This window comes from Platichthys flesus, chromosome 23 (genome assembly GCF_949316205.1).
Source record: "Platichthys flesus chromosome 23, fPlaFle2.1, whole genome shotgun sequence".
In the NCBI taxonomy this organism is placed as follows: domain Eukaryota; kingdom Metazoa; phylum Chordata; class Actinopteri; order Pleuronectiformes; family Pleuronectidae; genus Platichthys; species Platichthys flesus.
This window is the reverse complement of record NC_084967.1, coordinates 248,887-275,374: the sequence shown is the minus strand read 5'-3', so window position 1 is coordinate 275,374 and position 26,488 is coordinate 248,887. Positions and strand designations below refer to the sequence as shown.

General features: G+C 41.6%; 1 protein-coding gene across 5 annotated transcripts in view; it reads left to right on the top strand.

Moving 5' to 3' along the window:
- ipo8 (importin 8) overlaps nucleotides 1–26,488 on the top strand; it is a 73,934-nt gene that overhangs the window by 28,931 nt on the left and 18,515 nt on the right. For 2 of the 5 annotated variants that reach the window (XM_062382414.1, XM_062382409.1), the window contains 12 exons: nucleotides 1,064–1,180; nucleotides 1,287–1,376; nucleotides 5,497–5,523; nucleotides 5,696–5,861; nucleotides 13,172–13,332; nucleotides 13,487–13,612; nucleotides 13,683–13,758; nucleotides 15,600–15,725; nucleotides 15,905–16,002; nucleotides 16,118–16,213; nucleotides 18,501–18,721; nucleotides 20,283–20,488. In XM_062382414.1, coding sequence (XP_062238398.1) covers nucleotides 1,064–1,180; nucleotides 1,287–1,376; nucleotides 5,497–5,523; nucleotides 5,696–5,861; nucleotides 13,172–13,332; nucleotides 13,487–13,612; nucleotides 13,683–13,758; nucleotides 15,600–15,725; nucleotides 15,905–16,002; nucleotides 16,118–16,213; nucleotides 18,501–18,721; nucleotides 20,283–20,488 — 1,510 coding nt within the window. The remainder of the gene's footprint in view (nucleotides 1–1,063; nucleotides 1,181–1,286; nucleotides 1,377–5,496; nucleotides 5,524–5,695; nucleotides 5,862–13,171; nucleotides 13,333–13,486; nucleotides 13,613–13,682; nucleotides 13,759–15,599; nucleotides 15,726–15,904; nucleotides 16,003–16,117; nucleotides 16,214–18,500; nucleotides 18,722–20,282; nucleotides 20,489–26,488) is intronic. The other 3 variants (XM_062382410.1, XM_062382412.1, XM_062382411.1) reach the window with 3 other exon arrangements.

Here is a 26,488-nt window from a genome sequence, read left to right as displayed (position 1 = left end):
AAAGATTGCTAGTACCTGCCGCAGAAAAACAGCCCAATATCATCTTTGACCAACCTCCATGCTGGACTGTGGGGATGGTATTCTTCTGGTCATAAGCCTGGCCTTTCAGACGCCAGACATACCGCTGGTCCATACGTTCAAACAGTTCCAGTTTGGTTTCATCAGTCCATAGAACTGTCACCCAAAACCCTGTAGGCTTATCCAAATTCCTCCTGGCATATTCTAGTTGACTTTTGATGTTGCTTGTGGTCAAGAGCTGAGTGCGTCTTGGAGCCGGCCATTAAGTCCTTTATTATTCAGTGCATGTCTTATAGTTGCCACTGCAGCACTTGTACCAGCCTTCATCAGGTCATCCTGTAGGTGTCACATAAAACTATTTAACGTTAGCTCATACATTAATTTCAGCAACAACTCATTACTGCTCAGAAATATTTATACATGTGCACCACTGGCTTTTCATATGACTTAAACATGAACTTTACCTCAGATGATGAAAGCTAACTGTGTTAGCAGGTAGTTCTCAGCCCAGTCAGGAGCTTGGGTCAGTAGCCGTTGTAGGGTGGCATGTGACTCTTCGAGTTGAGAGGTCAGAGAAGGTCAGAACCAGCTCCTCCTTTTTGTCCAAATATGGTAAGATCCAGCTCAGCCTGGCTCCAAATCGCCAAGATGGCGCTGATCAAATTCGAAACTCTCGGCTTCAAAGCAGCAGTTCACAAATCAATCGGTGAGGTCACGCTAGGTTTCCACTTGATTATGAGTTGATAATCTCTCAATTTTTGTTTTCAGCTTGTTCTGCTGCCACCAGGTGGCAAACAAAATATTGCAGCTGTCAGTAATATTTATAATGATGGACTTTAAACGGCATTCCTCCAATATGACAATGAAACTTTCTTTATATTTTTACCCCTGCAATATATATATATATGTATAAATTGTGAAAATGTATTCAAATTTGTTCAAGTGTATCTCTCGGCCACAACCACCCTCGTATACGTCTGTAACAAACTCATTCTTTATGCATTAGCCTTTTCATTGTGAAATCTTCATAATTTTTTCTTGGAAGGTTCTTCCTCAGATGATGGAGTTCTGCCACCAGATACTGATGGACCCCTCTGCAAATCCCCGCAGTAAGGATGGAGCACTGCACTGCATCGGTGCTCTGGCTGAGCTTATACTGAGGGTATACACCTCTGTGCCTCTTTAATTTAATTTTCCTATAAAAAAAAAGATGATCAGATTCTGTCTGTTTTAATCACCACTGTGCTTTGTTGTGTGTGATTCTACAGAAGCGGATGTACAGGGAGAAGATGGAGCTGATACTGCAAAACTATGTTTTTCCTTTGCTCAACTCACCCATGGGTTACCTGCGAGCCAGAGTAAGTGAATCCCCAAAAGCTCCTTAATGGTTAATTATTTTTGGCCTTTTTTTTGTTTTCCTTTCACTCAGAGTTCCCTTGCTCTTGAAAAAACCTTAAACCCAGTTAGTGTGCATACATCCCAAGAACTGGCTGATGTGTAGATCAGAATAATTATTTTCTCATATAGGACATGCTGATAAAAAATTCTCAGCTGATAAGCATTATGTTGAGCGGATATACACATTTCATCTCCCTTTTATTGTAAGTACTTTCTTTCTGACCTCTGAACTGCCTACAGTCATAAAACGTGACTATAAGGAATATATTTATGTTTATTTCACAGTTGTGATAGTTTCTATTGTGGACATATTTGACTTTGAACTTGGTTCAATAACTTTAAATAATATGTATAATAATTTTCTGATCAAGATTTTGAATTTATTCAAGTAGGAAATACAACAGAGAATATAACAGAAAATTTAACAAAGAATTTATGTAAGAATATAACCGAGTGCTCAACTCTGCACCACTGGTTCAGAAGTCTGACAAAGAGGAGTTCACACCTTCAGATATTTATGGTATTCTCGTCATACAACTATCGTCAGTTAGAGGAAACATGAACTATGAATGATGGTATTCCGTTTCAGGTCAGGTGCAAATGGTTTCATAAATCTAAATCTTTCTGTGTGATCTTTGTGTACACACACACTTTTTGCATGAATCCTATGCACTGTTTTTGTAAATGAGGCCCCTGAAACCAACAGCTTAGTTTTGCTCGCACAACATATCTGTTCCACACAAACCTTTTAATTAAAAAATATATAAAGTGACTTAAAGCAAATTACGTTTAGATTCCTTTTAAGAGTGCAGTTACAGAGCCGCGTCATTAATAGGTTTTAATAATATCTTCAATCAATCAATCAAATTTTATTTGTATAGCCCATATTCACAAATCACAATTCGTCTCATAGGCCTTTAACATGGTGTGACATCCTCTGTCCTTAACCCTCAGCAAGAGTAAGGAAAAACTACTAAAAACCTAGCCTGACATTGTCAGACTCACAATTCTAGTCAGAATGTGAGTCTGAGACCGCTCCATTGGGCTGTGATTAAATAAAATTCCTCTTCGCTCAATTGGATAAACCTACAACCAATCAGAGCAACGTAGTATGTGACGTATGTTAAGAGAAGCATTGTGAGTTATTTACTAACGCCGGGTTCACACCGGACGCCGAAGCGATGCCGAAGCGACGCCGAAGCGACGCCGAAGCGACGCCGAAGCGACGCCGAAGCGCAGCGCCAAGCCTTAAATAACAGCTGGCTCCCATCCACTCCCATGTTAAAACTTTGGGCGGGTCACACCGGAGGCTGAAACGCCGCGCTGCGCCAAGGCTGCCTCGCGCCGTGCAGCGATCGTGTCGGCGTCGGGTCTATTTTTTGCGCTTGACGCGAGTGTATCGCACCAGGAAACACACTGAAAAACGATTTTAAACTATATTGATGACATATTTTATATGATATAAATGATCAAATATGCATCCCATACCTTGAAGTCCCCTTCTGTTGTCCTGGAGTTTTAATTTGACAAATGACATTATTTAATGTCCTCCTCTGCCCATCCACCACAGCCACACAAGCAGTGATACAGATAAAAAGAGAGAGAGAGGGGGCTACGTATTCTCCACATAGGCTTGAGTGGAGAATACGTAATTTACCCCCGACACCCGACATTTAACGGAGCAAACAGCGAAGTTCTTCAACATGGATGACATTAAATTAATAATCGAAGTGGAGAAGTACAGTGAGTTGTATGATCCTCGGAACATGTTGTATAAAGACAACACCAAGAAAGACAAATGTTGGGACGCTGTTGCTAAGTGTTGGAGCAACAAGTAAGTATATGCATCTACTGGATCAACGGGTGATATTACTAGCGCTGCCCGGCGGTTCAGCGTCACTTCAGTGTCCGGTGTGAACAGCCAAGCGCTGGCCCGATAGGGATTAGCGTGGTGCTTTGGCGTCGCGTCCAAGTTCTCTGTTCCTCTTTCAAAATGAATGCGCTGTCGATGTCTTCTAAAACAGACTCAATGGCAGCATCTACACATCTCAGCTCTCCAGCGGCAGGCATGTTTGTTGAAAACAAATTCAACCCAAGTGCAATTTGATGACGTGGTTGATTACGTTACCCTTGATCATCTGTCCATAATCGTATAAAGCCCGCCCTGACAATCTGATTGACCCGGTCGGGCATAATTTCTCCTCAACGGAGCGTCTCCAGACCGAACTTCCCGACCTCAAATGTTGTGGGCAGGGCTAAGTTCGTCTGGCATCCAGGCTACTAAAAACCCTTTTACAGGGTAAAAATACGTAGAAACCTCAGAGAGAGCCACATGTGAGGGATCCCTCTCCCAGGACGGACAGAAGTGCAATAGATGCCACGTGTAGGTAAACATCGTCACAATTAAAGTTTTTAGCAGCATTGATGAGGGTAAACATCTTGAAGGATAACTTCAATACTATATGTCAAGCAGTCCAGCTGCAATCATAGTCTATGGTCAGCAACCAGCATGATCATGATCCTACTACGCTATAGTCCAAAGTCATAGTCCACTGCCGCTTATTAGGCTCCATCATGAGCCGCTGCCGCGGTCCTTGTCCACCGCCCGTATTTGATGCCAACGTGACACAGGATCCGCCATTACCACTATGTTCAGCCCACACGATATATTATCCGCCATACTGAATCCACCATTGCGACCTCTAATGCGAGATCAACAAATCATAATCCATGCTGCGGCAATGGAGGCCCTGGATCTGCGGGTGATAAAGCAAAGGGTTTCCGGGAAAGGGGATAGGGATGGAGAAGAGAAAGGAGAAGCTGGAAAGATAAGCTCTGTGTGTCATCTGTCATAAATTCCCTTTGCGTCTTAGCGCCATCAGGGTTTTTTGCCTTGTAAGCAAAGATACAATGATACAGGCCAAACTTGAGGCTACACTGAGGCTCAAGGTAAATCTGACTGGCTACTGGTTTGTATGATAGTACGATGAAAACCATGTGGCCCACTCAGATCAGACATCAATACCTCTATGCCTTTCAAGACTAAGCACTTCCTATTTTAGAAAATAGAACAAGTTACGTTCTGCCGCACTAATTAGCTGTAACTATAAGCTTTATCAAAAAGGAAGGTTTTGAGCCTACTCTTAAACGAACAGATTAATAGGTTTTAATAATATCTTCTAACACTGTGCGTGTATCATCAAATCACTGCAAACTGTGCCATCAGGTGCACAGAGTGCACAGGAGATCACTTACAAGAAGGAACTTTGAAAATGATATCCCAGAGAGGAGGTGCGGATCCACTGATATCAGTGTATTTTCTTTATTAGTGACATCAGTGCTTTCCCATAAAACTGTTCATCACCTCAACCTTACTAACAAACACCTCGATGTCAGTGTCAGAAAGTTTTCGCTTCCTCTTCTCATCCCTTGATGCCTTGACTCCGTCAGGACCCGGTTCCAGGTGGACTGTGATTTAAGCGAACATTTAATATATTTTTTTTTTATAAATCAGAATTTTCTTTGTCAACGCATTTCTAGCTTTTGTGCGTACGTACACTTTTAGAATGAATACTACACACCGTTTTATAAATGAGGACCCTGGTCAGTCTATGTGCGACTGACAAAAGTAGCTACAGTGTGAGCTATGCCTGCTCCAGTTAGAAAGAGCTAAACACTTAAATGCTAACTGAAATAATCTGAAGGATCTTCAACATATCGTTCTTGGAAACTCCACTCATATTCAATATTTTAAAACTATTTTTGTTTCAAGATGATTGTTTAACTTTTTGTCAAAAAAAATGGGGGAGAGAATTGGTTTGACATGCCTTATATGTCCCCTGACCAGGTGTTGAGAAATGGACCTTGTAGCTATCTGATAAGTGCCATATCCAATAGACTACGACACCTAAATATTTTAAGACAGTTTGGGCACACACTGAAAATGTTGTTGAAGCCTGCATTGTGAAAAACATCAAAACATACTTTTGTTTTATTTCATATGTTGTATGGGTCACTAAATACAATTTTAATGAATAGACTGTATTGTAATGCTTTAACCTTTGGTTCCCTTGCTTTCAGTCCTGTTGGGTGCTCCATTCAGTCAATGTGAGTCAGTGTTTCATTCACTTTAGCACCTTGTGCTTGCGTCCACCACTGTTCTCGCAGCAGTGGACACTTGTGGTGGTGGTTTCAGAGATCTTGAGATCTAGATTTATAATATTAACTAAGAAGTGTCCAGATGCTGTACTAATGTGCTGTTCTCTGCTTTGTTTGGCAGTCATGCTGGGTGCTCCACTCGTTCAGCCCCCTAAGTTTCCAGGATGAGCTGGTTCTGAGGAATGCTGTTGAGTTAGTAAAACAGGATCTCATCGACGACAAAGAGATGCCGGTCAAGGTGGAGGCTGCCATTGCTCTGCAGACATTGGTCAGCAACCAGGAGCAAGGTCTGTAGACAAGTATTGACATTTTGTCTGTGTTTTGACATTTATATTAAATAAGTGATGAAATAATTTGGAGTACCACAAAGTACAAATAAGATCATAAATTGCTAATATATTCAAAAATCTGGGCCACCAGGGATTCTCCCTCTTCTGCTACAGGCGATATGACATATGTATTAATTGACTGACAGATTATGATCTCATAGACTGAGGTCTAATTTATTTTCTATTCATTCACAATTTTGTAGTCAGGGGAGCCTGACTTGTCCATCATTATTCCATCAAAACTTAACTTATCCGAAAGAACGATATTTTTTAGCAGACTTTAATTTATTGATCAGACAATGAAATTGAGTAAATGTGTCATGCTTTGCCTCAACCTTTGCCTTGTTACCAAAGCAACAAAGGTCAACAAAAAACGTGCGTAATGTGCGTATTTCAAAGCAAACTCTGACCCATGCGTACAAACATTTTGGAGACGGGAAAGTGGTGTTGCAAACCTGAGGTGGTGAACTGAAGCAGATTGATCCACTTCCTCATGTACATTTCTACCAACAGCTTAGTTGTGCTCGCTCGACATATCTGTTCCACACAAACCTTTTAATTTAGAAAATATGTAAAACAACTTTCAGTAAATCACGTTCAGATTCCATTTAACAGCGGAGTTGCAGAGTCGGGTCATTAAAAGTTTTTCATAATATCTTCTAATGAGGATGAAACGAGGTTTCAGCAATGTCTGATCAGCTGATACAAATCTCTCTTAACCTCCTACTCACTAACAAACACCTCAATGTCAGTTTCAGAAAGTTTTGCTTCCTTTTCTCATCGCTTGATGCCTTGAATCCGTCAGGACTCACAGTGGAAACCCATTGGTCAGCAGGACAAATTGATATTCATGCCATGCTTTGCATTGACCATTTATGGTTGAAAGCGGGTTTGTGGAGGGTGGACTTGAAGGCAGATCCACGTACGAATGTTTCCGGGTGAACTGTGACTTATAAAGCAAACATTGCATCCAGGTTTTATAAATCAGAATTTTTTCGGGCGTACGCCATTTCCGGCTTTTGTGCGTACGTACACTTGTAGTATGAATCCCACACACTGTTTTATAAATGAGACCCCTGGTCTTGTCAAATTTGGTGCAGATGGGACAATATATAGTCAAGTGTGAAGTACTTGTTTCAAGAAGAAACGTCAAACATATATGTCACACCACAGTTCAACGTAACCTCACGTAGAGTTCATCTTGAAGGTGTTACAATGATCCAATATAAAGGCGATCCGATTTAGAAGATAAGTACAATGCATAGCAAAGGCTAAAAGTGAGCAAAATTGTATATTACTTTTAAAATGGCTGACTTTCTGTTGGATTTAGGGTATGGGTCCGAGAGACTTTTATGTAAGATTGGAAATATTACATATACCTATAGATTTTCATACATGTTGGTGAAACTTACTGCAGGAGATGATTCGCTGAATTTTTGCAGGGGGCACTTTCCAGCCATTTTCCACATCCATTAAGACCATTATTAGAAGAAAAATATGTCTTTTCTGACAAAAACTCACGAAAAGGATATATTTTCCTCAACAAGGTGTTTGGATTGCACTGACCAAATTTGATCTGATTAATCCTCTAAGAGGAGTTTGTTAGAGTACGATGTGTGTGAATCGCCATAAAAGAACACTTAATCTAAAATAGTTAACTTCATGTTGCGTTCAGAATATGGGTCCTCTGTACTTTTTTTACTGTAATATATGGCCAATAATTTTCATGCCACAGTGGCTGTACTTGAGGGAGTTCTATCTACTCAATTGGGCACTCCAATGAGCAAAAACCATTTTTTACATACATTCCCGCACATCTGAGTTTCGTGCATTGTTTCAGCAAAAGTTACGCATGTTAAGGCTGCAAAATACGCAATTCATTGGGAAGTTAAAAAAATAATTGTTGAATTCCAGAAGCTGCTGCTCTGGACCTAATAATAACTTTAAATGATATTAAAGTTACCTCAGGACACCACCCTTCCAAGGAAAATATTGCCTATTCACTGACTCAGGCTAAAACATTACTAACTATCAATTTGGAAGTCTGATTAATAATTAGATAACTATAACAAAAATGACCAAATCAGTTGTTTGCAAAGATGAAGGAGTTATTTCCAGTAAAGAGGATAGTAAAATTCACACTTCTGCAACATAATATTTTGAAACATTTATTCGAAACATTTATTCAAAGAGAAACAATACCAAATCTAAGAACTATGCCTAAATACAGACCAGTGTAAATGTTGGCAGCTATTTTTGATTTAGTCTTAGTCTTGGTCTTTTGATGAAAATGCATGTTAGTTTTAGTCACATTTAGTCATTTTTATCCTTCTTAGTTTTAGTCTATTTTTAGTCGACGAAAACCAACTACATTTAAGTCTAGTTTTAGTCGACGAAAACGAATTACATTTTAGTCTAGTTTTAGTCACATTTAGTAGCCACATTAAACTCCTTTTCTTCCCTTCTCAGGCCCAGGGACCCTGTGTTGTGTCTACAACTGCATAATAGTCTAGCGTGCAGTACTTAGGTTGTCCATTAGATATCCCTACAAGCATAGGTCTATAGCAGGGGTCGGCAACCTTTACTTTCAAAAGAGTAATTTTGCCCCCTCTTCCCCCAAATAAAATTTGTCTGGAGCCGCAAAACGTATTGATAACAAAGCAAATAAAGTTTTATATAAAGTTATACTATAGCTATAGTTTGTTGCATTTACGAAATTATAGAACGACAAGTAAGAAAACTCTTGACATTTTATTGCTATTTGTTATAACAAAGGAAAACACCGAACGCTTATGAATAGAAGAAAATACACAGGCAAGTGTCGGGCTACTTTGAAATAAATTAAACACAGAACTATATAGGGCTATTTGAGTCCTCCTCGTATTTGTGGGAAATGTATGAAATAAGAAGTACCCTATTTTGAAATAAATAAAAACATATAGCTGCAGCCTAATAGCTTAAAAATACATATTTAGTTTTAAATGTGAAAACAAAAAGTGAGAGCAGGTCAGACTGGAGACGGACACAGATACTGAAGCTCAGTAGAAACCACCTGCAGCTTCTGCTCTGATCAAGAAACTGCTGCTCTCTGAGCAGCTGAGACCAGAGAAACGCGTGCGTGCGTGCGTGTCACAACATGGTTTCTGTGTTTCTTTCTAAAGGCCAACACATGTAGGAAAATGGTGCCAGGTTAGACTAGTGTCCACATGGGACCTGAGGCACACAGTCACCAATAATAGCTAAACGTTTGGTCATGAAGTAGGTTTCCCATAGAGGTGAGGACCCTGGGAGATGCTCTCTATTGCCTTCATGAAAAACATTTCATTTCACCGCAGCATTGCACTGCTATCACGCAACTTCTGAGATTCAAAATATTATGGAAGACAACTATCAGCACGGACAGGAACTAAACAGGAAAACATGGAAATAATAACAAAAAAAATCACATCATATACTAAAGCAGTAACCAAAGCACTAAATGACTTATTTCTTGAACAGAAGGAAGTGTTCAAAGACAAGGAAAGCGGCTTTGATATCTTCGAACAAAGTTCACTGCCTCCCTTGGCTGGAGGCTAAATCACCATCATACTTATATGCTAAAGGAACTTAATTCTGTCATCTCCCCAATCTCTAGTACATAGCCCACCTACAGGATGAGTCATTAGACTGCAAAAAGTGGAATCAAAACACTGTCAGTGAAAATCACTGCAGGTAAAGTTACCGCCTCCTTTGGAATTGCAAGTGTAAACCCACTTAAGACGTGTTACAAGGAGAACAGCCACCCGGTGCCAACCACCTCAGGTTAGATGCCAGACTGTACAGAGGAATGATCAATTATGGTTCACCAGTGGCATCCATCCTTCATGGGGACCTAGTATCAATGTCCTGTTAAAATAAAATTTCCCAACATATAGTTGCTTAAAGTATTCACCTCACCCACTACAATACCTGGAAAGGTGTGATCATTTACTGGCTCTCAATTGAATCACAGATGAGGTCCCTATTGCCACCGCAATGTGCTTCATGGCACTGCTAGAAACTTGGACTATGGGCAGAAAAGGTCTCTGGTTCGACTCCACGGAGAAGAAAAAACATAAAGACGAAGCTGGATTGATCTGTCCAAAAATCCAAGAGGATTCTCCCTACCCTGTCTTGTGCCCTTGAGCAAAGCACCTTACTCCCCAAACATCTGCTCCCTGGGCGCCGTACATGGTTGCTCACTGCTCTGTGTGTACTGCACTAGATGGATTAAAAGCAGAGGTTAAATTTCCGTACAATTGCATGAGTGTCCCCGTGCATGTGTTTGGGATAAATAAATGTATCTTAATTAAACTCATTTTGAAAAATAATACCTTGTTTGTTAGACTTGTCTGCCTTGGCCAGCAACTGGAGAATGACATGACTAGAAAATGTAAAGATATCATCCAAACAGCCTCTGAGTCTGCTGCTCTGGAACCTTACAGCATAAGAAAAAGTTGTACTGTTGTTAATACAAGGGGAGTAATGCACCATCTTCCTGTCCACAGTGGAGAGCAGAGCTATTGGACCCCTTACATCAAAAGCTGCCAAAACCTCCCTAATCCAAGAAGGTCTTGCTATTCTTGGTTCACGCACTTTGTCATCATTCCCTTTTGAGCATTCACCTACTTGTCTCCTAACTGTCTCTGTGATCACAGGCTGCATTTCACCAGAGGCACATGGCAGGGGGTGAGATGCACTAAATGTTTCTGCAACTGCGGCTTTTCACGGAGTCGTGCCGATGGACTCCTTTTACTTTATGGTTCTCCAAGGGTTGCGCGTGTTGCAAAGCAATTCACCACCAGAAAAACCAGTGTATTTGGTCCATATTCGTTCTTCAAAATCTTAATTGGTTTCTGCTGGTATTATGGGGCATAGAAATGTGAGACTACGGAAAGGATGTTGTTAGCAGATCAATCACAGCCTTGCGGGCTGCGTGAGGCTTGTGTAGCTTTGGCGTATAGTTGTCGTATAAAATTGGGCGACGCACGCAAGAAGGGATACAAAAGCACACAAGGAGCTCTTGTGCAGAACCCTGCGCCGGCCTTAAGTTGTGATTTGATCTCCCCAGAGGGGGGAAGGGGGGCAGTCTTAAATGCATCCTTAATGTTAGCATACAGAAGGTCAAGGGTCCTTTCCCCTCTAGTTTTGCAGGTGACATACTGGGTGAATTTTGTGAGTGTTTTATCTATGCAAATGTGATTGAAGTCACCCCAGATTACGTTTTGGTTATTCCGGTGTTCAGTTTGCTGTCCAGCTATGGCGGTGTGGATAACGTTGGGTTGGCGGACGGAGAAATGTAAACAGCCATCACAATAGCATACAAGATTTCCGTTAGTAGTAAGGACGGAGTCCCACAGCTTAAAGTGCAATGTCCGGGAGACTAATACAGTCCTTGATTGCAATATGACCAGGATTGCTTACAAAACAGCAAACCCCCTCTTTTACGCTTACCGCCCTCCGTGCAATCCCTGTCGGCCCTGAACCGTCTTAAATCCCCTGATGTTAAAATGTTGGTCTTGGCAGACCTGTGTAGCTATGACTCCGAAAAAATCCTCAGACTACACTCCTGATTCTCCCTTAGTCTCCGGGCCAACTTATTGTTCTTATATTGTTTCATGTACGATGGTTGTTTTATGACCAATGCACAAACCAACACCAAGGCAATTTCATGTAAGTGTAAATATACTTGGCACTTACAAAAAGAATTCTGATTCTGATTCTATCGCTTTCAGCTTGTCCCTCTTGTTCCCCAGTGATATCATGTTGCCCATGATGAGAGGGTGGAGAAAAGGCTTATATCTCCTCTTCTCCACGAATCCCTGTCGTTTAGCAGACCTGGCTCTTTTCCTCCTATTCACCGATCCTTTTCCTCTGCAGAGTTCCGCTGGGAAAAAACTGACCAAAACTCTGCAAACAAATTAAATATGTTACTCACAAAAGAAAAATCAAATATGTCAGGGGAAAAATATATAAAGTATAACAAAATGAGCAGGCTCGACTGTAACATGCCCATTTTATATCAATGATCTAACTATAAGCTTTATCATAAAGGAAGGTATTAATTCATTTTAACTGGCTTGCCTGGTGAATAGGATGCACTTCTTTTTGGGTGAATAAAAAGAACAGGGAGATTCTAACCCGCTTGGGTGTGCCAACCATATCCTTTCCGATCAAGGATCCCAGTTTATGTCGTCCATCTTTGAGGAAACTTTTCAGTGATGGAACCTCAAACAGAAACAGACCTCACCCTATAATCCTCCAACAAAGGTGACAGAGTGGACAAATCGAATGTTAAGGTCATGATTGCTTCATTTGTGGAGGAAACAGAAGAACTGGGAAAAATACTTACCTAAATTCAGATTTGCCTTAAACTCAGCTGTACATGATTCTACAGGAGTTACACCTGTGAGGCTCAACCTCAGATGCCTCCTAAAAAGACCCCTTGATGCTGAACTTATCCTCAGATCACTCCACATTCACTCTGCTTGACTGTCAGCGGTCATTCACACTAACCAGCATTAATCTGGACCAGAAACCCCTCACTGATTGAACTGAACTGACTGACTTTTTCATTTTTTGTTTGATGGTCTTTTTCCATTTATGATATTAGTAATAATTCTTCTTATTATTATTATCATTGGCAATGACTTCCCAGACCATCACTGACCCATTGCCAAATTACCAGTAGTGACCAGGACACTAGCAAAATACAAAAAACGAAAGAAAGAATCAGTCAGGAAAACTAAAGAGAGGGCATTTGACTGTGGCCACCACATGCAAAACTATTCCCTTTTGGGGGGTTGTCTTGCTTTTGCCTCTCCATTGCACCTATTGTCACTTTCATTTGCACCAAAGCAGGTGAAATTAATTCACAATCACTTATGCTTCCTAAATAGACATATTTATACGACTGGAGTTTTACTGACTTGGTTTAATACTGTGATAATGAAAGGCCGGCGCATGCTTCTGCAACTGCGGCTTTTCACGCAGCTGCTGCGAAGGACTCGTTGTCATTCATGGTGTGTGTGTGTGTGTGTGTGTGTGTGTGTGTGTGTGTGTGTGTGTGTGTGTGTGTGTGTGTGTGTGTGTGTGTGTGTGTGTGTGTGTGTGTGTGTGTGTGTGTGTGTGTGTGTGTGTGTGTGTGTGTGTGTGTGTGTGTGTGTGTGTGTGTGTGTGTGTGTGTGTGTGTGTGTGTGTGTTATATTTTCAAGAGCTTACACACATGCTCTGTTTTCATGTTTGTATAGCCAAGCTCTACATCAGGCCATACATCCAGCCAGTCATGCAGGAGATGCTGCATGTGGTGAAAGAGACAGAGAATGACGACTTGACTAATGTCATTCAGAAGATGATCTGTGAGTACAACCAGGAGGTTGCGGCCATTGCTGTGGATATGACACAGAACCTGGTAGGAACACAGCGTGAACATTTCCCAACTATTTCATGATTGACTGGGCCTTTCAGATGATGTTTTATGTAGCTCTTTCTTCAGGTTAGTCAGTTATTGCTGAATATTTAATGTAATGTTCTAAAGTAAGTGTCTTTCTTTCTTTATTTCATAGGCAGATATCTTCACCAGGGTTCTTCAGAGTGAGGAGTATGAGGAAAACGAAGACAAGACTGTCATGGCCCTTGGCCTCCTTAGCACCATCGACACCATACTCACTGTCATGGAGGACCACAAAGAGGTCTCAACACACATTCATAAACACGCAGAATAACTTGCTATATTTTGTAATATTTGATACTTAATTTCAGATCACTCAGAAGTTGGAAGGGATCTGTTTGCAGGTGATCGGCCTGGTCTTGCAGAAACCCATCATAGGTATGGCAGGTGTGTGAGAGCTGCTTATTACTTTATCATAGATTTACTTAATTAATTAATTTGCTCCCTGAAATGCTGCTGTGATCCTGTCAGGCTGCTTCCATCAGAAATCCAAGGAATATTCCTGTTTCCTCACAGAGTAAATTTTACGTGGCTGATTTGAATAATGGTATGTTCCTGCGATGTAACCCAAAGGTTACCACAGTTCTCAAACTATAGATTTTACTGACCTGCTTATTTGCAGACTAAAAACGTTCACATTTTGTTACTGACGGGAGACGCTTGAAGAACTGCTACTGAGTGCGAAACAATGGTCACGTGACAGGAGGCAGCCAAAAGCTTATCAACCAGCTGTGTTTCTCTACTCTATGGGCCTGATCTACTAAGAACCCAAATAAAGAGGGCTAAATGCATGTGCATTATTACTGATTGTACGTTTGGTTGGTGGGCGTTTTGCAGGTGATCTATTAACAATAATTGCCTATATGATAAAAGGTGCAAACATGGTAGAGGCAGTTGTATTTAAATTAGTGTTTTGTGTGCGTTACTGGTTTCTGCTATGGAGCATTACGGAGAGCAGTGTGACCGCAAGCGCAAAGCGAAATTTAATGCCATGGAATTGGAGGTGTTAATAGAAGATGCAAACAAAAACGTTGTTGTGCTCCAGCAAAGGAATTTTAACATAACTCAAAGAAACGCAACATTTGAAACTGTTGAAATTAAGAGAAGATGCTTCTGTCAATCCAAACATGGTAACACGTGCAGAAAAAACTGTTCTCTCCGTCCTTTACCATGCCGTCCTCACTACAATAACTGCAGCCATCTGTGTGCAACGCTGTTTAACACCTTCCTTTCAAATGTATTAAATATAGACACAGTCACAATAACCGCAATTACTTAATTCTTTTTTTTGCGTGTGCTATATTAAAGTACTTGCGTCTACTCTTCCCAATATTTTGAGCACTCGGGTAGAAATGCCGGACATTGCATAATCATTCAGGCAAACTTACTTAATGGACAGTGCATTATTCCGCGTGCAATCCTCATTGTGCATTGATCCTCCGTATTGAGGGTCAATCCTGGGATCTCTGATTGTGTGAGTACTTATCAAGATGAAGTTGACTCTACCTGCACTGTTTTGAGATCACTGGTCACTGGTCCACCGCACAAAAAGTGTCTGTATGTATGTATGTGTGTTTAATCCTTGTAATTGGAGTGATTTTCCCTGGGGGGTTGGATCACTCTTACTCTGATAAGGTCAGGTCAAGTAAATTTTTCTTTCAGAAATCTAGACCACACTCAAATACACACAGTCACAGCTGTGAGGTTTACCCCATATTACATGGCAAGAGGAATAGGAGCTGAACACATAAGTGGAGTTTCCAGGTACAATACCTCTAAGACTGCTACCAGTTTATATACTACTTGAAATGGGTTTTCCTCCTGTGCCGACACATTGTAAAGTCGAGACACATTTTGCAATAAAATGTGGTTATTGAAGCATCTCAAATGTCCAAATGGAGCACTTTTATACAGAGCAATTGATTAAGATTGGTCCTTTGATTTCAACCAGTTGATATTGTTTATATCTCCGCTCCTCTCTTAAAGCTTAACCGTGGATATATATATATAAATATAGCTCCTTGACATATGTACTATAACTGTCACAGCTTCTCTGGCTCCACCTACGGCTCATAAAGTCATTTTCAAGAATCGCTCACATTTCTAAACGATCAATCTGAACCAGCAGGAGTGTCTGAGCACTTGTCAATCAATAAGACAGCTGGTTAGAATAATATTTTCAATGTGTGTGAACATTATATTAGCAGCCCTGTCTTCCCTCTTTGCAGAGTTCTATGAGGAGATCCTCTCTCTGGCATTTGGCCTCACCTGTCAGACCATTTCTCCCCAGATGTGGCAGCTACTTGGCATCTTGTACGAGGTCTTCCAGCATGACTGCTTTGATTACTTCACAGGTGCCTCACAACCCAATATGCTTTACTAACATTACACAGAGTGTAATCCAGAATCACATACACTGAGCACAATCATTTTCAACGGTGTACCTGTACAGTAAACTTTACATTTTGCACGATGATACACCATCCCAGAAAAATTATAACACTGTTAATGATAATATGCATTTGTGTTTCAGATATGATGCCTCTTTTGCACAACTACATCACTGTGGATACAGAAATGCTCTTGTCTAACCCAAAACACTTAGAGGTCATTTACAGCATGTGCAAAAAGGTCAGACTACAGACGTTTCCCCTACTTTTTGCTGTTGCATAAAATCTGAACTAAGATCCACTATCTCCAGCAGTACTACTTAGCCATGACTGCTCAACTATTTTTTTAACTTTAGGTGCTGACCATAGATGCAGGTGAGGATGCAGAGTGTCATGCTGCCAAACTGTTGGAGGTCATCATACTGCAGTGCCGAGGCAGAGGCATCGACCAGGTCAGAAATGACCACAAACATTACAGATTTTCATATAATTCATCAACAGAGTGACTGACATTCAAATATTCTACATTTAACATAGCAGTTCCCAATATTGTCTGTCTAATAAACCCTCACAATTTACACTAAGCATCAGGTTTCATCATGTACTCCATTGTAAACACAATACTTTTTTTCACAATTTGAAGTTATGCATCTATTTTTTTAACTATGTATCCACCATTTTTACTTTCTTTCACCATGTATCAGTTTTATGAAATTATTCATTATTGGCTTAATCCTTGGACATATTTCTTTATGTTTTCTGGAAACTGCAAATCATCCTAGAGAACTACAAGTTACAGTTCGGAATCACTAATTTAACATTTCTGAATTTTATTAATGGAAAAATTATAGGTTGTGGAAGGATTTGTAAGTGCATGTAAAATTCTCCAGCCACTTCATATTAAACTGACTTAATGCATCCTATTAGCCAAAATATTTGTGCGTGAAAGAGTTTACAGCAATGGCGAGAAAGACAAGAAAATATATATCAATTTGTCTGAACATGTGTAAGTAGCTTTTTGCTCTGTCTCTCAGTCAAAATACACTAGAAATACAGTTGATTACTATAAACTAGTGCTGTCAGTTTAACGTGTTATTAACAGGGTTAACTCAAACCCATTTTAACGCCGTTAATTTGTTTATCGCGAAATTAACGCAGAGCTGCCAACTCTCACGCTTTCGCCGTGTGACACACGCTTTTGCATGTTGGTCACAATAATTTTTGTAAATATCATTGTATCAGGCCGTCATGAAGTACAAGAAGCGGGCGAGTGTGTCCGTGTGTGTGTGTGGTTCCAGATAGTGCACTGTAGCCCCGCCCCCTGCCCCCGCGCACTCTCTCAGAGAGACACAGTGAGATCAGAGCTCAGTGACTGACTGCTTCTTAACTATGGAAACAGTGAAAACACAGAGTTTCTCTGGTCTCAGCTGATCAGAGATCAGCGCCTCAGCTTCTTGATCAGAGAAGAAGCTGCAGCTGGTTTCTATCGAGCTTCAGTATCTGTGTTTGCCTCCAGTCTGACCTGCTCTCGCTTTTTGTTTTAATATTTCGCCAACTTTAATATATATTTCTAAGCTATTAGGCTGCAGCTATATGTTTTAATTTATTTAACAAACAGGGTACTTTTTATTTCATACATTTTCCGCAAATATGGGGAGGACTCAAATAGTCCTACACAGTTCTGTGTTTAATTTATTTCAAAATAGGCTGACACTTGCCTGTGTATTTTGTTTGTTTGTTATTTTGTTGCTTGTCTGTTTGAGAGGCCTGACTGCTGTGTTCACAGCAAACTTGAAAAAAAGAAAATATTAAGCAATGGTTTAACTGCACTATAGGTTGCAGAAACCTATAATGCAGAAACTAACTCTAATAGCTTTAACCTGCTTATGGTCCTTGTTTACCTGAAATGTGCACTTTATAATTTTATTTTGTAGAGCCCTGTTTGGCAATGTTGTTTTTCAATAAAACAAAACATTTGCATAAAGCAAGCTAATCCACTTGTCCATGTTGATAGAGCATTACAAAAATAAAAATAAATGAAGGGACATTTAGAATAGATACAAAATTGCGATTAATCGCGATTAATTTTGAGTTAACTATGACATGAATGCGATTAATCGCGATTAAATATTTTATAATCTTTTGACAGCACTACTATAAAAAAATTGCATAGCTTGTGTATGATACTCCCAGAACTTGAGGGAAAGGTAACATTGCATCATATCATGATTGATACTTTTCTTCAATGAGTTAAATCTTTCTTATCTAATATGGGTGGAGAGCAATCCCATTCAAATTGAACTAGCACCAAAATTCAAATAAATGTTTATTTTGCTTTTTGTTTTAAATAAACACCACAGATCTTGGTCCTTTCTGACTAAATTTCTTAATAAAATAATGTCATGGCTGTTGATCTCTAATAGCTATCTTCCTAAAAAGCCTTACCTGACCTGGAAATAACAGGGGGGCATGCTTCACTCTATCACATAAGCTTGAATATTTAACTATAACTGAATTGACTGGAATCAAAATGTGAAATCTTTAACCTGGCTATAAAACAAATTACATTGTTGGGAGGTCTGTTGGATGGGATGTTTGCGCACACTGCTTGTAACTTGTAACATTGTGAACAGTGTATGTTCACAATGTCTTTAAAAAACAGTGTCTGTTCACAAACCCAACATTACCCAACAAAAGTGATTTGTATAAGCCTGATTTATCTGTGTTTCCCCACTGCAGTGCATCCCTCTGTTTGTGGAGGCAGTGCTGGAGCGTTTGATGAGAGGGGTGAAATCCAGTGAACTGAGAACCATGTGCCTTCAGGTGGCCATCGCTGCTCTTTACTACAATCCAGTGCTACTCATACACACTCTGGACAACATGCACTTCCCACACAACCCGCAGCCCATTACTGCACACTTCATCAACCAGTGGATGAATGACACAGAGTTATTTCTGGGGTAAGGATGAGGCCCCCTCTGTTTTTAACACATTATGGTAGATCATTAAATGGTACCTCAAACACTGAGGTACTTAGGTTATAGAGGGAGAGACATGAGGGTAAAGGAGGACAGACAGATGCAAGTCTGATACTCGCTCTCTTTTTGGTCAGTGTTTGGTCTCCACTTGTCTCTTTTGCTGCTAAATGCTCAACTATGTTCACCAGCTGGTTGCTTCTAAGCAGGTACTGACTTGTGGAGCTTGTAGCTACAGAACAGTCTGTTTTGGTCATTAGGTGTTGCCTCAAAACTAAAAAAAAGTTAAAGGTTCCTAAATTGGAATCTGACCTAATGGTCTTGAACTTTTTTGTGTTCTGTTTTGTTCTGTTCTATTCTGTTAAGTATGTATTGTGTCTTTAGCAACAATAAACAGGATAAGATTTAGCAATTGAGCCTAGGCTACAAATGCTGTCGTACATCATTGGTTGATGCTATGTACTTTACAAATTTACAAGTAATGTTATTACATACTACAACAAGGTTGTAATCATAAACTGCCTTCAGGTATGCACTGAACTTCGGGGATCCTGTGCCCTTTCTTCAGAGGTTGTGTGAACACAATATGTCTAAGTGAGAGCCCCTGGACTTTCTTTGAACTTAATCCAGCCAGTCCCCCAGTATTAAGTCCACATTAAGGAAGGGCAGGTGTGAGAACATAGCAGGAAATCCTCCTCAGGTTTCACTGCAGGAGTGGGGGTATTCTGAAAATGAAAAAGACCAAATTAAAACAAATACCTGCGGATGAAAAAGAGGAGCCATACACTGATAAGACACCAAAGAAGATGTAGAAATAACTTTTTAAGATGAGAGCCTACGCCAGTGTCGATGTGCTGGAGACAAAACATGTGATCTCTGCATTGATACGTTACATCCTGCCTCTGCATGTTACACCATCCCTCTCCTGATAAAAGAGAATCTCCTGCTGCGTTGTGCATGTGTGAAAAGCAGCATTTCCAGAACGTTCAGGACCAATTCAGAGAATAGCATTAGTGGGCGACTCTGATAACAATGCTGGATTATTCATTAATCTTTGTGTTTACTTTTGCACCTCACTTACTGTACTATTTAGTCAGACAATAGTCCGTTTTCAGAGATCAGTGAAAGAAGTAAAGGGGAAAAATGGAAAACTGGTCACAATTAGTCATTAAAAACAGACCTCTGGAATCCATAGAGGTAGATATTGTTCTCTTAGATACTGTAGATACAGTTATTTTGTCTGGCTTATATACAAGTGTGAATGATTTACTTCACAGATATTTTTTTATATACATTGCAAGTTGGCTATTTCAGAGGTGTGTTGAGCAATCAACATAATCTTTAGAACCAAGTTCATAACTCTTCTTGAACTTCAGTTCAGTATAAGGCCTTGGCTTCTTAGCGCCTCTAGATACCTAGAAACCAGATTGTCAATGTTCTGTGGATTCTTCAAAAAAATCTTTGAGAACTTTTAGGAATACTGATACTGTCACTTACCCTCAACCCCATTCTCTGTCTGCCTTCCATTCCCTTATGCTCACCTCAGGCTTCATGACCGGAAGATATGTATCATCGGCCTGAGTGTGCTGATGGAGCTGCCCAACCGGCCAGCAGTGCTTGATGGTGTTGCTGCCCAGATCATCCCCTCCATCCTGCTTCTTTTCCTGGGTCTCAAGCACCTTCACACCTCTCGCCTCATCAACAAACCAGATGTGCCGGCCCAAACAGGGCACCAAGATGAAGACCAGAATGGTGAGAAAAGATCAGGAAAAAGGAAGAGAGGAAAAAAAATTACTAAAAGAAAGAAAAAGGTGCAGAAACAAAAGCAGATTTATCTGGGCAGACGGAAAGCAGAGAGGAGGATTGGCTTGGGTGTAATTATTGATTTAATTTTCTGCTTTTATCAGTTGATCGGACCCTTAACTTATCAGATCTTGATTCAGTTCCTTTCTTAAATTATATTCAGCATGTCTCTACTTCACTTTAAGTCAAGTGTAAAATAATTGGATTTCCAAAACCTTGTCTACTGCTCATACAGCAGCCTGATATATTAACTTTAAATGTAGAAGAAGTCCACTTTTGTTTATTTACCTCCTCCCGGCTTCTCTCACACACAGTGAACGATGGCAACTAACAGACAAAGGTTGTTTGTGACGCGTAGAAAGGACAGATTTTGGTGAAATAGAGTGACACCCAGCGTGTCAAAATGGTCATGTTAACGTTTCTTAGTGCAGCGGTTCCCCGGTCTTGTTTCCGAACTGCATTACTAATTCCACAGCTTGAAGCTACACGGAGGCAGCTAGATTCCCCTCCAGCTTTTACACACAGTCAGCATGGGCTCCCGATACTAACTACTACCAAGTGTTTGTTTTTAACCTGACGGTATTTGAGAAACAGTGTAATGATAGCCGTGGAATTAAAGTCCTGACAGCGGGTTTTTGCGCTGTTACCACCGCAGTTAGTATGGTGGCTAGTCCGCTAGCGCCGTTACGACAGGGCGTTATAATCGTATGTTACCGTACACACATGCCGTTAGTGCTCTAACCAGCCACCGACAACCGGACAACCGGACAACCGGACAACTCTGCTGGCTTAACACACTTGTCACATTAATCGTAGAATCATAGTTGTGTTTGGATATTGTGATATAGCGAATGAAACAGGAAGTTTGAGGTTTGGAAATGTGAGATTCCCGAAATTATGTCGTTCGGAAATGCTGTCGTTAGCGGACCAATCACAGCCAAGGGCTCTCCCTAGGCTCTCCGCCATGCCAACGTGTAGTTAGAAAAATCTGTGCACCAGGTGCACGAAGAGCCCTCCAAGGAGCCCTGAAAGGGCGTTCCACGACAAAGAAGGCGTTGCCATGTGTCTTCCCCATCAAAACGGATAGGCATACTTGGGCCTTAAGGGTTCCTCCTGTTGCTTGTTTTTTAAGGTTCATTAATTTCATGGCATTAAATGCTTCAGAATGTATATGGTTACCGTACTCTACTTCTCTCACTTAAATTTTTCGATCATCTTATATCTGAATTGTCAATATCTGCATTAGCACATTCTTCTTTGCAGTGACATCTATCTATCCATCCAAACTCATGCACAATTTTACACAATTTATAAAAGTTCTTGGTCTTGGCATGGCTTGCAAACACTGTTCTGATGTTACCATCATTATGTCATTCCATTGTTCCTATTTCTACCTCTAACAAGGAGATTTTGTTTCACCCTTTTTCTGGTTGTTTGTGTTTACTGGAGATGTAAAATAACATAATCCTCAAGGTGCTTTATGGCTTCTCCACGTGTGTGTATAGTCTGTGAGGCCAGTCAGTCAGCCAAAGTCACTTGGTGCTCTGGGACAGCCCTTCACAACCCGGCTCGACGGAAGTAACATAAAGTAGACAAACAAGGATTAATTATAAGAAAACTGGGTTTATTGTTAATTTGGTAATCAGACTGGTGAATGGGATCCAGCCCTGCCTGAAGAGAGGGCCATGAGTGAAGCCTCCCAGGCTTTTAAGGCAGCAGCAGGTGCCAGGTGACGAGGAGAAGGAGGGGCTCAAGGAGGAGCTCCAGGAGCACTGCAAAACAAGGAGCAGATCTGCACATAACACCCCCCCCCCTTAAAACGGTTGCTCTAGGCAACCGCCAAGTTACACACAACAAATTAACACCAAAATAAATTGAAATGTTGCATCACATATGCTTCTGACACTTATGACCTTGAAAGGGCATCTGCGAGCACATTGTCCCTTCCACGGATGTGCTTTATTTCCAGGTTAAAGCCCTGCAGAAACAGACTCCATCGCATCAGCCGGTGGTTGGAGTTCCTCATTCTGCCGATGAACACGAGTGGGTTATGGTCGGTGTAGACCACCAGGACCTGACTGGAAGAGACATACACATCGAAGTGGTCCAGAGCAGAGATAAGAGCCAAGGCCTCTTTCTCAATGGTAGAATAATGCATCTGATGAATGTCAAACTTCTTTGAAAAATAACAAACAGGATGCTCAACCCCTGACGAGTCGTCTTGAAGTAGGGCAGCACCAACCCCATCATCACTAGCATCGACAGCCAGTTTAAATGGCCTGTTAAAGTCAGGGGCAGCCAGGACTGGGGCACTGACCAACAGGGCCTTCAGATTCTCAAATGCCAACTGACACATCTCTGTCCACACAAAATGGACCTTTGGGCTAAGTAAGCTAGTCAAGGGGGCAGCCGCAGTAGCAAAGTTCTTGCAAAAACTTCTGTAATAGCCGGCCATGCCAAGAAACCGTTTCAGCTCACGCCGAGAAGTAGGAACACAGAAACAGCAAATGGCCTCTACTTTAGCGCCGATAGGACAGACTACCCCCCGCCCAACAACCTTCCCTAGATACGTCACAGTGGCCTGTCCAAACTCACACTTGGCAAGGTTCACAGTCAAATTGGCAGCAGCCAGCCTACCAAATACTTCCTCCACCTGAGCTATGTGCCGAGACCAGGTGGAGCTATAAATAACTATGTCATCAAGGTATGCTTCACAATCTGCAACCCCTTTCAACACCAGGTTAACAAGCCGCTGGAATGTGGCAGGTGCATTTCGCATTCCAAAAGCCATAACTGTATACTGACAGAAGTCATCTGGAGTCACAAAGGCAGAGATTTCACGAGCTCTCTGAGTAAGAGGGACCTGCCAGTAGCCTTTCAGGAGGTCCAACTTAGTGACAAAAGCTGCAGACCCTACTCTGTCAATGCAATCATCTAGACGGGGAAGAGGATAGCAATCAGGCTTTGTGACAGAGTTTACCTTGCGAAGATCAGTACAAAATCGAGGTGTGCGATCTGACTTATCAACCAGCAAACACGGGGAGCTCCATGGGCTAGCACTAGGTTCTGCAATGCCATGCTGCAACATGTAATCCACTTCTTTGCTCATCAGCTGGCGTTTCTCAGGATTTACCCTGTAAGGGTGTTGCCTGATAGGTGCAGCCTCCCCGACATCAATGTCATGCTGGAGAACATTGGTACAAGTAGGCACATCAGAGAACAGGGCAGGATATTTACAAATAACCTCAATAACGTCGGGCCGATGTGATGACTCGAGATAAGACAGATGGGCCTCCAAATTGGCTACAATTTCTGAGTTCGGAAGCCTAGTACGAGAGACCCCACGCTCAACAACACCATCAATGTCCTTTTCACCCACAGAAATCAAAGTGCTCAGCACAGCAACCGTCTTCACCCCTGAGAGCCCAGCCTGGCTCCTCTCACAGTACTGTTTTAACAGATTAACATGACAGAGACGTGTTTTACGCTTTCGTTCTGGAGTCTTTATCAAATAATCCAACTCACCCACCCGACGCTCAATCACATATGGACCGCTAAAACGAGCTTGCAAAGCAGACCCCAGAAGTGGCAGCAGCACCAACACCTTGTCACCAGGAGAGAACGCTCGATGCTTTGCCCTTTGGTCATACCACCCCTTCATCCGTCCTTGGGATTCCCCCAAGTTCTGCCTCGCCAGCTCACATGCCTTGTTCAGCTTTGACCGAAAATTACAAACAAAGTCTAGCAAATTTGTGGCGGGGGACTGGTTTGCCAACCATCTCTCTTTCAAAAGTTTCAAAGGGCCCCTCACAGTATGACCGAACACCAGTTCAGCTGGACTAAAGCCAAGGGACTCTTGAGTGACCTCTCTAGCTGCAAAGAGGAGCAAAGGGGTTCCCTCATCCCAATCTCTCTCAAACTCCTTACAGTAGGCTCGTAACATGGACTTTAGGGTCTGATGAAACCGCTCAAGGGCCCCTTGAGACTCTGGATGGTAAGCAGATGAAGTCTGGTGCTCAATAGACAACTGCTGGAGAACCTGAGAGAACACACGGGACATAAAATTTGAACCCTGGTCGGTCTGGATAACTCTTGGCAGGCCAAACACTGTAAAGAACTTAATAAGGGCCTTGGAAATGGCTGAAGCAGTGATTCTACGTAGAGGGATAGCTTCAGGAAACCGGGTAGCTGTACACATGATTGTCAATAAGTACTGGTTACCTGATTTGGTACGAGGAAGGGGACCAACACAATCAATCAAGATACGCTCAAAAGGCTCTCCTATGGCAGGGATAGGATGTAACGGAGCTGGGGGAATCTTCTGGTTGGGCTTACCAATAGTTTGGCACACATGACATGTTCTACAATGCTCAGCAACATCAGATTTCACACCAGGCCAAAAGAAATGTCTCAGCACTCTGTCTAAAGTTTTCTTAATCCCCATATGACCAGCAAGACAATGATCATGAGCCAACTGCAAGACATCCTGACGATAGACACTTGGCACTACCACTTGAAACACACTACTCCAATCATCATGACAGGACAGTTTTGGAGAAGTCCACTTTCTCATTAACACACCATTGTTTACAAAATAGCAACAAGACACAGCTGTCATCTCATCATCAGGAACAACCTGGTCAAAAAGATAAGATAAGGTTTCATCTCCCCCCTGCTCACACTTGAGCTTGTTACCAGAGGGAAACACTTTACCAAATCCCAACATGTCACCCTTCGCCAAAAATGTGTCAAACAGTGCAATATCAGAATCAGCTTCTTTGTCTTGTTTCTTCTTCTTTGACATGGCACGGGTAGTGACACAGACAGGGAATGCTTCTGGGTATTGCTTCTCAAGATCATCTGGGCATTTTGACACTACAGGAAAATGAACAACCTCAGGAGCCGCAAGCACCCTACCACCAGCTAGGTCATTTCCCAAGATGAAGGACACCCCTTTAATGGGAATGCTTGAACACACAGCTACAGCTACTTCTCCAGAAACAAGATCAGTTTCAAGTGTAAGGTTATGCATAGGCAGAGACAGATACCCCCCCCCAAACCCTTGGACGAGGACACTAAAACCCAACTTAGACTGGTCAGAAAACGGTAGGAGGTCCTGTAGCATCAGAGACTGAAAAGCTCCACTATCTCTCCAAATCTTAATCGGTTGCTTGGTAGAAGGATCAGTGACAAGAGACACAAAACCATCCATAAGGAAAGACGAAGAACCAGGCAGCTCACTCTTTTGAGCGGGTTGGTCGATGTTTTGGATGACAGCACTATTTTTCACAGTTTTTAGTAAGGCAACAGGCTTATAAGACTCTTGTTTCTTACTCAAGACAGGGCAATCTGCAATGAAGTGACCACTGTTCTTGCAATAAAAACAAGTCCTCTCTAATGGAGTAGCCGATCTTCTAGTGAAAGCTGTAGAAACGGTGGGAGGAGGTTTTGAGCTGGTGGAGGAAGTGGTTGGAAACCGAGGTCTATTAAAACCAGTCCTTCCTTTTCGCTCACCTTGGTCGTTATCAAAGTTTACCTTGAGTGTCAATACAAACTTGTCTGCTAGAACAGCAGCCTTATCAAGAGTGGTCACTTCTTGCTGATTGAGATAAGTACACACGGCAGTAGGCAGACAATCTTTAAAGTCCTCCAGCAGAACTAATTGTCTAAGATCTTCCTTAGTTTCCGCCTTCTGTGACTTGCACCAAGAGCTAAAACTGATCTCCTTTTCTCTTGAAAACTCAACATAAGTTTGTTCATCCAGCTTACTGAGGCCTCTAAAACGCTGGCGGTACGCCTCAGGAACGAGCTCATAAGTTCTTAGAATAGCACCCTTAACTTTTTCATAGTCCTTGATATCCTCAATGTTCAAAGCAGTGTAAGCGTCTTGTGCTTTTCCCACCAGAACGCTTTGCAAAAGCGATGTCCAGGCATGTCTTGGCCAGTCTG